The sequence below is a fragment of the Molothrus aeneus genome, chromosome 7 (genome assembly GCF_037042795.1).
Source record: "Molothrus aeneus isolate 106 chromosome 7, BPBGC_Maene_1.0, whole genome shotgun sequence".
Lineage (NCBI taxonomy): Eukaryota > Metazoa > Chordata > Aves > Passeriformes > Icteridae > Molothrus > Molothrus aeneus.
In genome coordinates this window covers 17544723-17561753 of record NC_089652.1, presented here as the reverse complement: position 1 = coordinate 17561753, position 17031 = coordinate 17544723, and the positions used below count along the sequence as shown (strand labels likewise).

General features: G+C 38.9%; 1 protein-coding gene across 5 annotated transcripts in view; it reads right to left on the bottom strand.

Annotated features, from left to right (window-relative positions):
* CHN1 (chimerin 1) overlaps positions 1-17031 on the bottom strand; it is a 93846-nt gene that overhangs the window by 40345 nt on the left and 36470 nt on the right. For all 5 annotated transcript variants that reach the window (XM_066553922.1, XM_066553920.1, XM_066553923.1 and 2 more), the window contains one exon: positions 7319-7607. In XM_066553922.1, the coding sequence (XP_066410019.1) occupies positions 7319-7607 (289 nt within the window). The remainder of the gene's footprint in view (positions 1-7318; positions 7608-17031) is intronic.

Sequence of the window (17031 nt, the reverse complement as noted above, 5' to 3'; positions counted from 1 at the left end):
TGTAGAAGTGATTAGTAATAGAAAATAATTAGGAGATGCCAGATGGGAGGAGGAGTTAAAAAAAAAGACCCCAAACTCACACAGCTAAGGAATGAGAACAACAAACGAGGGAGCTGCCAGCTAGCAACCCACTGCAGTCCCTACCATCCAGAAAGCCCTGTGCACAAGCAATAAATCAGAACCACACTCCTGCTTTAAAGGCTGCTCTGAGAGAGACCCACCTTTCCCTTCTGTGGCCACTGCATGGATTATTCAGTTGTGAGAAGGCATAAAAAGTCATGGGTAGCTACAGGGGTTTTTTTAAAATTAGGGGGAAAGAAGATTGTAATTTACTTATTTGTGTCTATGTGGCTTCCCCACTGTACCTCTAGGAGGCCTTTCTGGAAGCCTTGAGTGTAATGCCCATAGGGAAGGTGAGCAGCAGACTCCTACAGCATGCTAGGACTCAAGTCACAACAGCTCTCCATTGCTCATCTCGAGTTGAGCTGGAGCCCAGTGGCCAACTACTAAGGTCCTCTAGGGTGGGAAAACTGGTTCTCACCCTGAAGAGTGCCCAAAGAAAGCTATCCTCTTTGGCTCTTGAAGAGCAAAGGGAGAGTCCTCCCTCTCTCCCTGTGTGTCGTCTTGTACTAGCCTATGCCAGCTACAAAACAAATTTCTGCCAGTACATGTAAGAGAGGCTAGGGCTATACAATACTTTTTGAAGGGCATTAAATACGTAGCCAGATCCAAACCACCAAGTATAGAAACCCTGAAAAGAACTGAGGTGAGGGCTTCACACTGACTGACCTCACAACACCCAGAAACATAGGAAAGGAGTAATAGTTTATTCACTGCTAATGGTATCATTTTATCAGTAACAACACAAGCATTATACTTCAGAATTAATTGCACAGCAACTGTACTGCTTTACAGCCTTTTTAACAGCTCTGCACACTATTCATCTTACAAAGGCTCAATCAGGCACAGGGCATATGCTGAGGGTAATTACTCACCACACTTCTGCTGAGGGTCTCTCTCATGTGTGAGTCTGAAAGAGTAGCTGCACTCTATTTCACATGGCAGCTGCCTGTCTCGGTATAATTTGACACCAAACTTTCTGAAGACTGTATCTTTGTGTACACATCTCACATGTCAGATCATAAAAGAGCCACACTTTGCTGAAAAAGCAGAAAGTAACTTGAAAGGTCATCTCAGCAAGCAGTGAATAGACTTGTACCCATGATAAAAGGCTGAAGAAGGATGCTGATCCTCAACTGTATTTACCTTCAGACCACAGGGAACACCTCCACAGGAGTAGCATAGCAACAGGAGGTGCAGTCTCTGCTTGAAATGCAGGCTGACCTGAGGCCAACTCATTTTCTGCAGGCTGTGGAGCCTTATTTGTTCTGACCCTTGTAATACTGGACCAGCAACAGGCAACTGGGCTACCAACAACACAAGCACACAGCTTCTACTTCAGGTTAATCCCCCCCATTATGGGGTAAGCATTACATTAATGTGCTCTGGAGGTGCAGACACACACACACACACACACACAGAGGCAGGCAGGGAAGTCCTGCAGGCTCACTGGAATCAGCCAGGAGGCCATTTGTAACCTGCAGGAATTAACTGAGCATGGCTGGGCACGAACCAGAGCTGGCACCAACAGAAGAAGAAAGAATTTGTCTTGCAAGAAACAGGAGAACTATGGGACAGTGCTCAACACTGGAGGTCCAGACCCTTAAAAAACAAGTTTTGTTTCCTAATTTATCTTTTATAAGCATGAGATACTGATAAGAGTAAACTAGATGTTCTGTGTGTGACCTGGGGTTTAAATTAGCTAAGTGCATGCTTCATTTGGAAGCTCTGAATCTTAAAACAAAATCAGTTTATATGAGCTTTTTTAGTAAATCAATTTTACTGCCATAATGAACACAAATAAGGGCTTGGGTTACTCTTGGTGATTATAAGTAGAAAAAGCACTCTGCAGTTTGGAGAAAAGAATTGTCTTTGTACTGATATCTGTACACTGGACAACATGTGCACTTAACTCTCCTTTCCTGGGTATTGATAAACACAGGGTTAAGTTAAAACCATATATGTTTGCAAATATGCACCATAACCATTTGCAGTTTTAGTTTGGCCTGTGTGTGCCATACCTAACACCATAGATGACACTGGTTCCCCACCAACAGAAATGCTAATGCACAGAAAGGAAAGATGAGGAAGACTGAGGCTGGGGCAATCTCTTCTGAGCATGATGTTGCATATGCTGGAGCAGCTACCTAAAAAGTAGGCTTGTCTTTCATCCTGCTAAGAACTTTCTTGGAATTGACAAAATTGTCTGTGCTTTGAAGTCTCTGCTGAAAGATGGGCTAAACCCAGAAGAAATAAATAGAAGTTTCTGCCTTCCACAGAGTTATGTTTTATTTATAAATTACATTAAAGTTAGAGAGTGATTGTCATGGACACCCGCGCAGGGACTGGAAAGGAACATTTGTGAGAAAAGAGTTGACAATCTCCTCCAGTTAACCCATGGGATTCTTCAGTGCTCCGTGTCCTGCATCTTTAAATGTACTTTAAGGTAAACATTCATTAGCTGAACTTCTAAAAACATTATTGCCCTTGTTACAGCTATGGCTTGTTTAGATGCTGTGTACATTATACACCCATCTTTGAAGTTAATTCAAGTAAATGGAAATATTTCAAACAACTTCCAGCATCAAGATTGCTTCAGCTCTCAAAGCACACTTTGCTCCCTGATTATGAAGACCAGGTCTTTTTGAGCCCCATCAGTTCCAGAATTGGCATTACTGGGCACCAAACAGTGCCTCTGTGCCTCTATCACAGACCTGGATAAGGGTGCCTGTACTTCCATGCCAGCTACTGCAACTCCCTCAGCTTCAGCCTCTCATGTGCTGTCCCTGAAGATAAAATAAGCCATGGTGAAGGAAAAGTTTAAGCAGATCTTACTAACAGATTTGACTGAGACCAAAAGTAGAAAAATAGTAGTGACATTAATGAAAATAGAAGTGTTAGTTTAAGGCTGGAAAGTAAGACTGGTCCCTCTGCAAACACCTGAAACTATTGCCCTTGATTTTGTATGTGGAATCTATTACAAATTTATTAGAAATGTACACAGATCACACTTAGCTTTGTCATCTGTATGATCTTTGGAGGCAGGTATAAAAGCATATTTCCTACTAAAATTATGCAGATTGACATTTTCAGATCTCCTTGCACAGAGTTGCAGAAAATCAGCCTTCTTCACTATAGAGGGAAAAATGGTATCACCACCTAAGGTAATGGAAAACAGAAAAAGAAGATAGCTTTTGTTGGGTGACTGCTGCCACAAACCTCTCAGTTCTTTCCATCTATAGAAATTGAATGGAATGTAGTACAGTCTAGAAGGGGTCTTTAATCGATTTGCAGCCACTGAGTTTCTTGAAGAAATAGCACATATCACCGAAGCAAACATGAATAGATGTGATTCAGTTGCTATCCTAACATTTACCCCAGGATTTCATTTTGAAAGACAGGATAACTCATAACTAATGATTTCATTTTTTCATAACAAATATTAAATCTTGAATCAATCACTCATATAACTTCTTACACATAATGCATATTATAAGGAAATCAAAAACATGTCAAAATAAAAAAAATGTTTTGCAAGGCTTTAAAGAAGGACTTTGATATATGTCTCTAGATATTTACTAATTTCTGAGAGCTACCATTTTTATAAGGTGTTTAACTGAACCAAGTGATCTGCTCTAAGGCCATAATTGCCTTTGAGAGTACAGAATGTTCAGAGACCCATCAGTATTCAAAGCACAGGAGGAATACTAAATCTTATGATACTGACTATTATTTCCACTTCCACACTAGGTCATGCAGATTGAATCCACATGGGAAAGCCTCTTTTAAATCATTCTTAGCCCACTCTTAACACAGACCATGATGGCTCCACGACTGAGTTCTGAACAATTTGCAGACTGTTTTGGGAACCAGCATCACCCTTTTAGCACAACAGCTAAAATGTCTACTTGGGACATTCAAGCAGGACAAGCACTCTCCTGTTTTCAGTCTCTCCTCCTCCAGTTATGTCTTGACTAATCAGTAATTCCTTCATAGGTTAGGAAAAGCATTAAATTATTAAACAGGAATTTAAACTTTTAATGTACATGGTATGCAGTTATATTCTTTCTCTTTATCAGTGAAGCTCATGCTGTGTAGTGGATTATATTTTCCCACCAAAAACTGCATCTTAAATCATGCCACAATATGGTCTCTTGCACAACTCAGGACTACTGCAATTTCTGTCTTACAATCCTTATCTAATGATTGCATAAGTTTTGACTTTTCATCTCTTCCAGTCTTTAAATCTTTCCCCTTTACTAGGGCTCCTTTATAATACATTGCAATTGAAAAGTGTCACCCAACACATACTGAATTCTTCTACCATACATTAATTACAGAAAGAGCAGGGAACAAATAAAGTATTCCAAGTGCCTGCTGAGAGGCATCTAACACAAAATGCAGCATTTCCTGCTACTGCCCCACACCAAACTGCCCCTTTAATATTGCATTCCCAAGCTTGGGGTGTATTTTCTAGCTGCCCAGTTTCCATGGCAGAAAGTGAGACTCCATTCCCACCAGCTGTTCCACAGGCTCTGACTGTTTTTGTGTCTCTTCTTTCCTTCTGAAGGACTTATATTCCATACACCACCCACACATGACTGGGCAACAGGCACAGGCACAAATTTAGATTTGTATCTGAACAGCCTCAGAGCCTGCAAATCTGGAAACGTATTTTGGCTCAGGATGATCAGATGATCACATTAAAGACCCAGACTTCTTTCTCTCTTTACAGAGGAAGAAGCATACAGTGCAGAAGCTGTGGGACTACATTACAAAACTGATAAAGATGCATTAATTGCCAGATGCTGTACAAACTGAGGAAATTTTCATCCTCACCATGGGGCTAATGGACACACAGATCTTACTGCTTGGGTCATAAAACAATGGGATTTTTTTTGAGTTGAACTCTGAACAATTTTCTTTGGTTCATTACAATTCAATGATATTCTCCTCATATTGGACAACAGAAATCAACCTGCCAGCCCTGCCACCAAAAAGAAAGAAAAACTACTTGACCTATTTATAAACAGCTGCTTGTTCCAAATGCTGAGGTTGCTGGTGGGATCAGGTGCTGGTCATGGGGCTGAATGCCTTACTCTGATTTGCTGGGTTAAGTGACATGCAGGAAAATCTGTGCCATCTTCCCACCAAAACCCTGAGAGGTGCAAAGACAGCCAAGATGTCACCTCTGTGCCACTCCACAGTGAGAAAGACCACACTGTACTGTCCCCATGCAGCCACAGATAGCAACCCCAACAGGACAATCACTCAAAAAGTAAAATGAAAACTCCACATTTAACTATCCTGTGATGTCTGTGTGCCTCAGTGTGTTCACATCAATAGAGTTCCAAGACAAAATAAAGAAGAGTATTAAAACCTGGGCTTCAAGACTGAAAACACCACTGCTGTTGAACTGTTTTGTGGCTGAAGCCCCTTTAGTCACTTGCAAGTTCCAGATGAAGGGTGTGGGATGCTGAGATTACTTATCTAATCTGTTTAAAGGTTTTTCACATAAAATTTCAATCTTTGAGAAATATTCAATAGTCCTTGAGCTATTTAATGAAAAATGTTTCAAAACAGATGGTGAGTGACATAACACAATGTAATCCATGGAAACAACAGCATTCTTCAACACTAATCATTGAAATCTCTTTACTATGAACACTGTTTCATCAATCTAAAAAATGTAACAGAACAGAGTTCTGCTGTCACTTGAAAGTTTATAAATGCAGGAAAAGTTAATTTTACCAAAGAAACCCGAAGTGGTAACTTCCAGAAGACTTAGAGAAGATTTTTACCCAGGCTTTGCATTATAATAAACTGTCTATGATAATATGCAAAAAGAATCCTTTTGAAACAGCAGGCTGGAAGCAGTGGCTGTCAGGAACTGTAAGCGATAACTCACCCCTCTACTACTGCTACCTAACAGGCGAGAAATTGGATATTAAATGTGGTCAGCTAGCTTCAATATCCCAGCAGTATTTCTTTTGTCAAAATGATCTGATAACAGTGAAGATTCATACTTTAAGCTAAGTTGGGTGCTTCATCTCTCAGCAAATTCAGCGCAGAATGACAGATTCTGCTGAAGGAGGATTTGAAGGACCAAAGCTATGAGCCTCTCCCTCTGTGGACTCAGTATGGAGCTTAGTTTCACTGTAATAGCTATGTATGCTGGAAATTGTCAGTCAGACCTTTCCTCCACATCCACAAAAACTAAAATCACACATTTCTGATTGGAGAGACAAAAAATCCCAACTAAAGATAGCATTTTTTCTACATACTATGAGCATATTAGATAGGCCTAATGTATATCATCCTGAAGTTTGTGAAATAGGGAAACATATCAGATTACTATACATGCATTAACACCTACAGGTGTGTAAAAATAACTTTTAAGAATACTTTCATTTGTCAGATTTTCAGTAAACAAAGTATTTCATTTAATACAACGGAATTTACATTATGGCTTCCTTTTATGTTTAGTCTCTGAAACAAAATTTCAGGCAGCTGCTTTGTCTGCCCAGTACATTCCCAACCTCCCTTAATATTTTTATGTTCACTGGTTCTAAGATTTCTTCCTTCTTCGTTTTTCTTTTATAATCCAGGATGCAATTACTTCTCAGCTGATACTGCAACTCTCTGAAGAGAGCAATCCCTCTTTGCAAGTCTGGCTGAGGCCAAAAATAGCTCTGTCAGCTTCTGACAGGCTGAACTTAGCCAAGTGAAATGCTTTAACATTTTATCAACTTAATGAACAGTCTTATTTATAATGTGGACAACTTTACTGTCATTATACGCAGACTGCTGAATAGGTTATGGAATGCATTTGTTTGGGGAAATCTGAATATATTAAGAAATCAAATGCAATTGTCTTATATACTGTAAACAATTTCAAGATTAAATATTCTTTGCCCATTTGAAATAAAGGAGTGGCTTAATGGTAACATCCATAACTATAAAAACACCTGAAGAATCACAGTGACAAATAACTAACCTCCAAATCATGAAAATTTGCAATATGCAAAAATTACCATTACAAAATTCTATAACCAGTTTAAATATTACTGTTAATGTAACAGTGGAAATAACTATGTAGACTAAATAGCTGCAGAGACCTTTAGTACTTATAGTAGAGGGGAAAGGTTAAAAGTACAAAAGTCTAACAGAAAAAAAGCGTGGGTTAACAATTGCTTACCCTCTTTTCTGCTACCTCATCCTCTCCTGTAGATTCTTTGCCATCATGTTCATCTCTCAGGGTTGGCATATGCTTTTTGTGTGCTGGCTCTCTGTTTAAGGTTGTATATCCTATGTGTTCATAAATTGGATTAATTGTCATCTTGGAAATGTATTCAGCTGCCTTCGTTTCAATATAAAGAGTAATCAATCCATCTGTCACCAGGTCATGGATGGACTCAAAACGTTTCTCCCCAACAAAGTGTTTTCCATCGTAGTAGAGTCTGAAGTTTCTGGTTTGACTTCCAAATCTGCCTCAATGAAATGGGAAAGTTGTTTTTTTTAAAGAACAGTAAGCAGAATAAATAAGAGTAAGCAAGCCTTTGCAAACAATTAAAAACACTTTATCACTTAAAGCTGTGACTATGCTCTGTGTCTGGTCCAGCCGAGCTGGGGAGCTACTACTTAGCACAGATAGGAAGGAGAGATCAACAACAACTGCAGAGAGATAGCCAAAACAGTACTGTCCCAGAAGGAGCTGCTTGTTCTGGTATTCTTTTAGCCTTTCCATTATCTATGGAAAAACTGAAAAATTACTTCACACTCCTTATGGCTTTTTTTAGTGCTTTGCTACTTTATCACTGCAGTCAATTGGCTTGGCTCTGCTATGAGGAGCTCTCATAACAGAGCCCTCTATTAGAGCCGATCAATCTGCAGCTCTGATGCTGTCTCAGACCTCTGCTCCCCTGCCTGCTGCAGGAAGAGGCCGTTCAAGGTTCAGCTGAGCTCCAGTGCCAACAATTACACTGAAGCAGAACTGCTGCCAGAACCCAAGCAGCACAGGACAAAATGGCACAAGGGCAAGCATTCTTTATTCCTGGCCAAAGGCCCAGGACTAACTCTTCAAGCTTTGTACAGAAGTCCTTCTGTGTTCTGCTTGTTAAGTCCCAAGCTTCAAGCAAATCTTTGTAATACACAGGATACATAACATGAAAACTATCCAACACCTGCATTCTGCATCAGGATGGAACAGCATTTTGATACAGGCTCTTAGCAACTGTAAGAATGCTCAATTTACCTGAACAGCAGCATATTTTTAAAAACTGCACTAAGAATCTGCAACCATTTTCTGCCTCAAAGCAGTCTAAACATGTGAAAACACACTAGTGTTTGCACTTGGCAACATTTCCTGTGGGGAAGATGGAGGCAAGAAGCTGCTTTCACAGCTCACTCCAGTGCTGTTCTGTGGTCCGACAGCAGCGAGGGTATTGGCCCCCTTTTGAGGTCAGATGTGCCAAATTAGTTTTAAGAACTAAATTTGAAAGGATGGATTGGTTTCACTTTACAATCAAATGCTTCATTGGAGATGTTAAGGAACACAGTAAATAATGATACTTTGCTGAAGTGGCTCCTCTGCTCAGTGGGACCTCACCAAACAGGGGAAAGCATAATTTTAGACCTCGCCTCAGGTGAAATATTACATTCTTCTTGAAAATATGGGCAAAAAATACACAGTTCTGGAATCTCTATTTTTTTCTCTGTTCTACATCAAAACGCCAAACCTTCCCATCACCCTATCAATAGTTCTGACATGACTGCAACTTCAGATGCTGCTATTTCTGCAAAACACTCAAATGTAAATGGAATCTGTATCCTGCTCAGGAAGGAAAGGGGACACAATGTGTAGGAACTATGTGGGCATTTTCCTGCAGATTAACTGGTACTTCCATGCGTATTTTTATGCCATAGAAACTAAAAGGTCATTGAATCAAACATGAGAAATTACAAAATGACAGAAAGAAATACATTTTTACCCAAGGCTAATTTCATCACAGGATGCAGTTCTGAGTGAATACAAGTCATACAGAGAGCAGAAAGATAATGTCCTGAGTTACAGCAGAAGGGGCAGATGTATTCAAACTTACTCCTCAGGACACCTTTAGTGTATTGCAGACAAGCTTTGACCACGAGATGTCCTCTTTATACACCCTTGACTGTCAGAGAAGTCCACATGAGCCAAGAGTGCTCAGCACTTTGCAGTGCCAAAGTGAGCAACCTTCACTGTCATCTGCTCAAGTCAGTGGGAAATAATGCACACTGAGCACATACAAGCACCTTGATGGCTCTCACTTCATCTGGAGAACTGAGTAAGTTTGAAGGTGAAGAATGATGGGCCTTAAACGACATATACATTAGAATTACTTATATTAAGAGATGCAGGTGAACTGCTGCTCTCATCAGTAACATCTGCTCTGACTACTTAAAGCAGAATTTCAAGCAAGCTGGAGGTCACTTATTGCTCTTAGTTTTCCAGAAGTATTACACTAATTTTATCAAGAGATGATAACACACAGAAAAGCATCACAAGGCCTAATACTAAGTACACACAATGTTTTGATTTTAGCAACATCCCTCAAAATCTAAAACCAGTCTTACCTGGTTTTGAAGTCCTGTTCTGAAGAACAAGGTGACCAAATACAGAAAAGAGACAGAACTTGTTAAAAGGTTAGTTGTCTTTCCCACAGGGTCAGAAGGTGCACCCTCCTACCCCAGGTGTGTTTTACTGAGCAGCCCCTATGCTCTAGACCTGTTCAGACTGCTGCACATGGAGTGTGTCATTGAGAGATGCTATAAGGAATAGAGTTGCCAAGAAATGAATGATTTGCCTTTATCTAATTTCCCATTTGTTCCAAATCGATTTTTTTTCTTTATTCTTTTCTAATTGGATATGTTGTGGAGAAAGGTACTGGTATTCACATAGAATCCTACAAGTAATAAGGCAATAAACCCCCAAAATCTCCACAAATCAATGAAACACTAGCCTTTAACAAGACTGTACTGTCAATAATGTGTCTCAGAATCCCATTTTATTTCTCTCAAATTAATTTCCTTTTTTCCTGACCACATAATGACACTATTTTTATCAAATTACAATATTAAAAAAACATACATGTTCAATTGAAAATTATTAATAAAGACTTAATCTTCAATCTCACTTAAAACTATGGTTTAAATTTTTCCACTAGCAAGACTATTTCCTTATGTTTACTTTCTGTAACATTCCTGCAGCCTAGTTAATTATACATCACCGTGGCAACTAAGTAGAGCCAAGATTTGATATTTCAACTTCCTGATGCTCTCCTAAAGGCAAGTACTAGTACCAGCTGTTTTTTATTTAATAAATAGAAAGTGGGACACAGATAAAGTATGCTCTCTTTTGGTTTATACAGGGGAACATCAGATGTTTTTCCAAGAAAAAGAATTAGACCTCTGACATGTCAAACAGTCTCATTGTGTCCACTGTGCATTTGTTTGCAAGCAGCAGGACTAGAGATAAAAGACTTTTTTTATTCCAAGTTGTCTGAAAAGCAATCACTGTCCAGTTCCTTTGGTTGCCAGTGGGGCAGAGTAGATAACGTGGGAAAATGTATTAAACAGTAGAGCCAATGTGGCTGGTAATAAAGGATAATAAAGGACTGAGGAGTTGAATTGGGTATCATGCCATGAGAGACAGGCCTCAGAATCAGCCACCTACCTGTATGCAGCATTCAGTAAAGAAACAAAAGGAAAAAGGGAAGGATTGAGAGCACAGATACACTCTCTTACCATCTGAGAGGATGAATTTTACAGTCCACATACAGAATTGTACCGTAGCTATTCACCACTTTCACAGGCTATTTTATGATGAGAAGAATTTCTAGACACAGGCATTGTTTAGAGTGCATAGCTGCAATCAAATGACAAATTAATACCCCTCAGGACTACTCATGTCCTCCTTCATTTCAAGCAACTTCATACACTGAACTGGGAAAATTTAAGACTGAGACTAAAGGTCACTTGGACCTAATCTTCCCTTGGAGAAAGAGTCTTAATGTGCTTTGCAGCCAGAAAGCAGAAGTCTTTCTTTAAATTGGGTGCCAAATTTCACTTCTATTTTTTGAAAACTCTGAACCAACACTTATGACTAGACTCTTGACACTCCATAAAAAGCCACAGGAATATAAGGAATCTTGCCATCATGAATGTCTCTTAATCATGCTGTGTTCTTGGTAGTGAAAACAAATTATTCCATAGATCCTCTTTTGGCCCATTTCCTTGTCAAAGAAAGACAAGCCTTGCATGCAGCCAAAACCTCTTCTACACAATTATCCCTGAAGATCTCCAGCTCCTGAAAGAAGCTTTTTTTCTTTTAATATTCATTGGCAACAACATTTCTGATAATGGCCAGGGAATTGCAAAACCTGCCAACTTCCCAGAATACCTGCCTGAAAAATAACATAGTTTTCAAAACCTGAGCAGTATTGTACAAGAACACAATATGTATAAATGCAATCAAATACATTAGGGGTTGATACAAACGGAGACAAAAAAATCCTTGCTGCTATGGCTGGGAAGGGTGGCAGAGTACAGTCACTATGGATAGTTTTCCAGAGCCATTTGGAAGGGCAGTACTGGCTAGCTGACTGTTGCTTGATGAACATTAATTTAGTGTAAAGCTATCTCTAAAACCTGGTAACACCCATGCTGAATGCATGTCACTTGAGTTCAGCATGGAAAAAGTATGGCATCCTTCCAAAGAGAAAAGAGATCTTAGACCTGCTCCTGCAATGTGCCCATCCCCTGCCAATGCAGACACAACCTTGCACTCCCTCTAACCTGGATCAAACAAAAAGGCTCAGAGCCTGTAGAGTATCACTGATGACAGCTCCCCAGCAGTCTCTCTCAACTGAGGCTGAAGACATCAGTGCCCAAACTTCCTTGTCAAAGCTGGAAAACAATTCTGCATAAATGGCATGCCAACAGCAGGCAGGGAGGACCAGAGCAGTGGCACTTTCCTGTGGATCATAAACACTGTCAGGGACAAAACAAATGCCCTAGGGCATCAGCAGTAGGCAACAATTGCTGAAAGCAATGAAGAGAAAGTGTTATCAGCCCTTGGTACCTGTATAGAGCATTTCACAAATAAATCAAACAAAATTAGAAAATAATTTCTTTGTGTCAGTGTATTATTTTACCATCAACAGCTGATTTTCACCATCTTAAAATTTTGAAAATATGTCAGCTGATCAAGTACTATGGTATGCTAGTAATATGCAGTTAGAACACTTAATACTTAAGGTAAATGTTACTGTTCTTGATCAGTGGTAAGCATTTGAAAATAATCTGTTTGGTTTGAACAGATGCATTACCTCTTCTTAGTTCTGTGCCTGTATGCCTTATTCTATTTAACCTTTATATAAATTACTGGGATCCATTTGATGATTGAATCAGAATCAATACCAATGTTTTGGGCACTGGTTTACTGCTCTTTCTACCTGGTGACAGTTCCATGCTTCCTGGAAACAGACTCACTGTGGTTAGTGGTTAAGACACATTTGCATTCTATATGCACACAGGAATGTATTAAAAGCCTGGTGTCTTCTCTTTACATGAGAGCAATATTTGGAGACCTATGCCAGCTTGCCTGGATAAAGATCATCTGGAAATGTTACTTGCAGGAAAGTTACTAACTTTCACAATTGCCTACACATAAATAAGGCTTACAAAAATTTCAAAGAAATGTTCTTCAAGAGTTAATTTTACCATGTGGCTTCATGTTACAGAGAGCTTTCATATTACTTTAAAATAGAACTATGTTTCAATCCATCTAAATCAAGGTATCAACCCTACCACTGTCTGCTCAGCAAACTTCAAAATGTGCATGCAAACTTTACTCAATGTAAAACGTTTTCATTTTAGGTCATATATGACATTGTTTTTCTGGTATATTTTGAAGTAGAACAACATCAGCAATGTAGCAGGAATTCCACTGCAATTGGGTACTATGGCAAGAAAATTGCCACAGCATAATGCTCAAACATGTTCATTTTTGTTTCACTTAGAGTAGCTTTTCCTACAAGGGTTTAAGTTCATAGAGACCAAGAATGGTTGGAAATGCACCTTGAAAGGTTGTCTAGTCCAATCTCCCTGCAATAAGCAGTGACATCTTAACTTAGACCAGGATGCTCAGAGCCCCATCCAATGGATTTTCCCAGGTATGGAACATCTGCCACTTCTCTGGGCAACCTGTTCCAGTTTTCACCACCCTCATCATAAAAAAATTTCTTTTGTATCTACTCAAAATCAACCCTCCTTTAGTTCAAAAATTACTCATGACTGTCATATTTCTCTTTTGCTTCTCTAGACTTGCTCACACTAAAAGCAACTTGCTCCTAATTTATCCTTCTAAAACAACGTGGATATTTTAATTCAGTATATCAAGGAAACCAGAGTGGAAGACATCAAGTGAAAACCCAATGTTCTTATTGTAAATAGCTTTGCAAGTCCAGAAAAGGTATTTGAAGAGCAGAGTGGAGCAACATTATTTTTGCTGTTGTTCCTCTTTGTTTGGGTTTTTTCCTAAGGTACACAGCAGGTTGTTGTTCAGGGTCTCAAGAAAACCCAAATTCACTTAGATTAAAAAGAAAGAAGCTACAGTAAGATTTCTGTTCCACAGAGATTTCGTCAAATCTGATTTGCCTTAAGCCACTGCTAATTCAAAGCTTACAATGCACGTTTACTTAACTTACTTAAAGCTATTACTGAATTTACTATTCACTTAACTTGTTTTCTCACTGTGTTCTACCTCTAATCTTCTGGTACTCACTCATCCCTTCTTGCAAACAGTGAGATTCACCAATATACTCATCATGCTCTCTAAATGGTTTTTCCTCAAAGCTGCCTTCCTTGACAATAAACAAGCATAATAACATAAAATGAAATAGTTCCTGCATATATAACATGCATTGTTAGAATTCTTGGGGCTACTAACAGTTCATCAATGAAGATTAATAGCTTTTTGACTATTATATTCTGTTTTTCTAGAATACAATTTCTTCTTTCATCCAAGTGCAGCAATAAATGGGGCAGATGTCAATTTATTACTGAAACTGTTAGAGTTCATTTATCTCAAGATACAAAGGAAAAAAAATTAGCTTGATTCTCTTTCTAGCGCCTATCAAATCAGGAGGAACCATACTCAGCTGAGCTTCACCAAGTATAAAGGAGGGAGAAGGGAAAGGAGAACTGGGCCAGATAATATGTATTGGTGTCAGTTCTTTTGGTGTTTGAATAATTAATAAATGTTTTGATGAAGACAATTATGACATTAAACAACAATGTAAGATTATTGCGTGCTATCTTCAAAACACGTCTATAAAGCACCCACAGTATCTACAGCTGATGAAGTACAGGAATAAAGGTGTTTCTCCAAATACAAAAATTTCTAAATATGAATTTAAAAATATCCAAAATAAGAGGCCAATCAAAAGGACTAACTTGCAGATAGATTTCTACCTAGCATTTTCTAAAAGAAGTAGAGAAAAAGAGGCATTCCAGTAGAACTTGCTGAAGACAGAAAATATATGTATGCTTTGACAGGAGAGGAGAGCATAAGGTACTTGCATACACAATTTGATTAGCAACTGATTGCATTACAATTTGATTTTTTCAACTATTATTTCAACTCCAACAGTGCCTAGAAGCTTTAAACCAGACAGACGTTATGCAGCATAAAACCAGCAAAGTGCAACACAGATTCCTGCTCAGGAGCTGTGACTGGGGGTAGACAGAGATGGGCTACAACTTCCAGTCTGTCTATCTTTTTAAGATATCCTAGACTTTTGTACTGAACAAGCATGTGAGACAACAGAGAAAACATCTTCTCTAATGGAGAAATGAGGCCTGCAGAACTCCATGGCCTAAAGCCAAATCATATATGAAGCCAAAAAGTGAGCCCAGAGCTCCTGAGCTCCAGCACAGTCCTCAGCACAAGCCCAGTGTCTCTGCTGGCCAGCAGATCACAGCAGGAGCTGCAGCCAGGGTGAAGGACACGGCACAAAGGCACATGAGCTGTGCACACCAAGCACAAGCATCTCTTGGACAAGCTCTCCCAAAAAAGCTCACAGCACGCTGAAGCAGAGAGTATTCCTCTGAGAAGTGCTGAACTTAACACCAGCAGGAGAAAGACTGCAGTAAACTGAATTGCTAAGATAAATTAGACACTCTAGCCAAAAGAAAACAGAGCTGACAACAACAACAGATGGGAAGAGGAGGGAAGGAGAACAGGAATACAGCAAGAAGACATGAACCATAAGGAAAAAAGCATTCTAGTCTGTGGGAGGACCTAGGTAGCCAGTTAATTACTCATTAAGGTTAGTAGCTATTTATTATTATTCTAAATACTTAAGTGAAGCCATTTCAGTAGTGCCCAGGTGCACTTACATAAGGCAGATGATAAGCAAACACCTCACATGTTTACTGATAGCTGAACCTTACATATTATTGACAAACTAACAGAGTCAATTATTTAGTGTGAAATTTTATGTAGGAAAAGAAACTTTTTACATGGAACATGATTTAGATAGAGGGCCAATTGTTTTACTTGAAGCAGAAAAGCAAGCTCCAGAATTTATTACCACCTTTTTCCCTGTTGTTTTTTTTTTTTTTTTCAGCTAGCAACCAAGGAATATTTTATGAATATTTTAGAAAGGATTCTAGAAACTGAATTCAACCCTTGCTATTGCCAGTCACTTCATTTGCAAATCAGGTAAAAAATACACAGAAAGATATGCAAAGTTTAGTCTTTAAAATGGTCTTTAGAATTTTTCCCTACCAACTAGCATGATCTCAGAATACTGTTACCATGGTAAAGTGAAGAGATGCAGTTAGCTACTGCTTTGCTGGGCTCCTTCTGACTACTTACAGATCAGCTGTAGATGCAGGATAAACTATGATCAGATTTTGATACATTCATAATTAAAAAAAAAACATAATTCAGCTCTTATCATGTAGAAAGTAGTTTCAAACAATTCTTCTTTCCCCAACTGCTCTCCCCTGACCCAGTACGTACAACAAGGCTTTTCAGCAGAATCAACAGTGCTCATGTCTGAATTCAAGAAGCCTTTTGCAGATGTTGAATTCTACATGTGTAAGTAATCCCACAGCAGTCAACACGTGTTCTGGAACAGCACTACACACGTGTTCCAAAAGAGCCCACTGAAAATAAACAGCATCCAGCAACCAAAGCAGTCATCCTCTGAAATTTAAAAGGTGCATGTGCAGCATTATGCCCTAATAGCCTACCAATTAGGTCTCCTTTTAAAATGCCTGTGGCTAGTTTCTTAAAAAAAGTCATAATCCAGGGATTGAGAATGTATGTATGAATTTGCACAATACACGTTGACTAAAATAAAGATCACTAATTTTTGACATTCGTTTCACCTGAAGAATTCTTTCCTGGTGCTACATAATCTTCAATGTGCCCAAACCTCCAAACATAAAGAAAACATGACTCATAATCATGGCTCACATTATTACCTTTTTTTAAAAAAAAAAAAAAAAATCATGCTGCAGAACCTTATTTCAATTCATTCTCAGTATCACAACAATAGAATTTGCAGGAAGGGAAACCATGGTAACCAATTAAATGTGCTACAGCAGCTATCTGCTCAAAAGAACATGCAGTACCATCACACTTCAACGCCTACCACTAGTACACTCTCTACCCATTCCCTCATTATCCTCATTCTAATTATTAAACAAGCTCTCCACCACAGAAGGCTACATTGCAAACCATGTCTATTGTTACTGCCATTTGCTATAGCTCTTAACATTAAGCAATGTACTAATCTTTTGCCAAATGTAAAAGCAGATCTAATGGCTCCAGAAGTGAATTAGGAATTTTCATTATTTTAA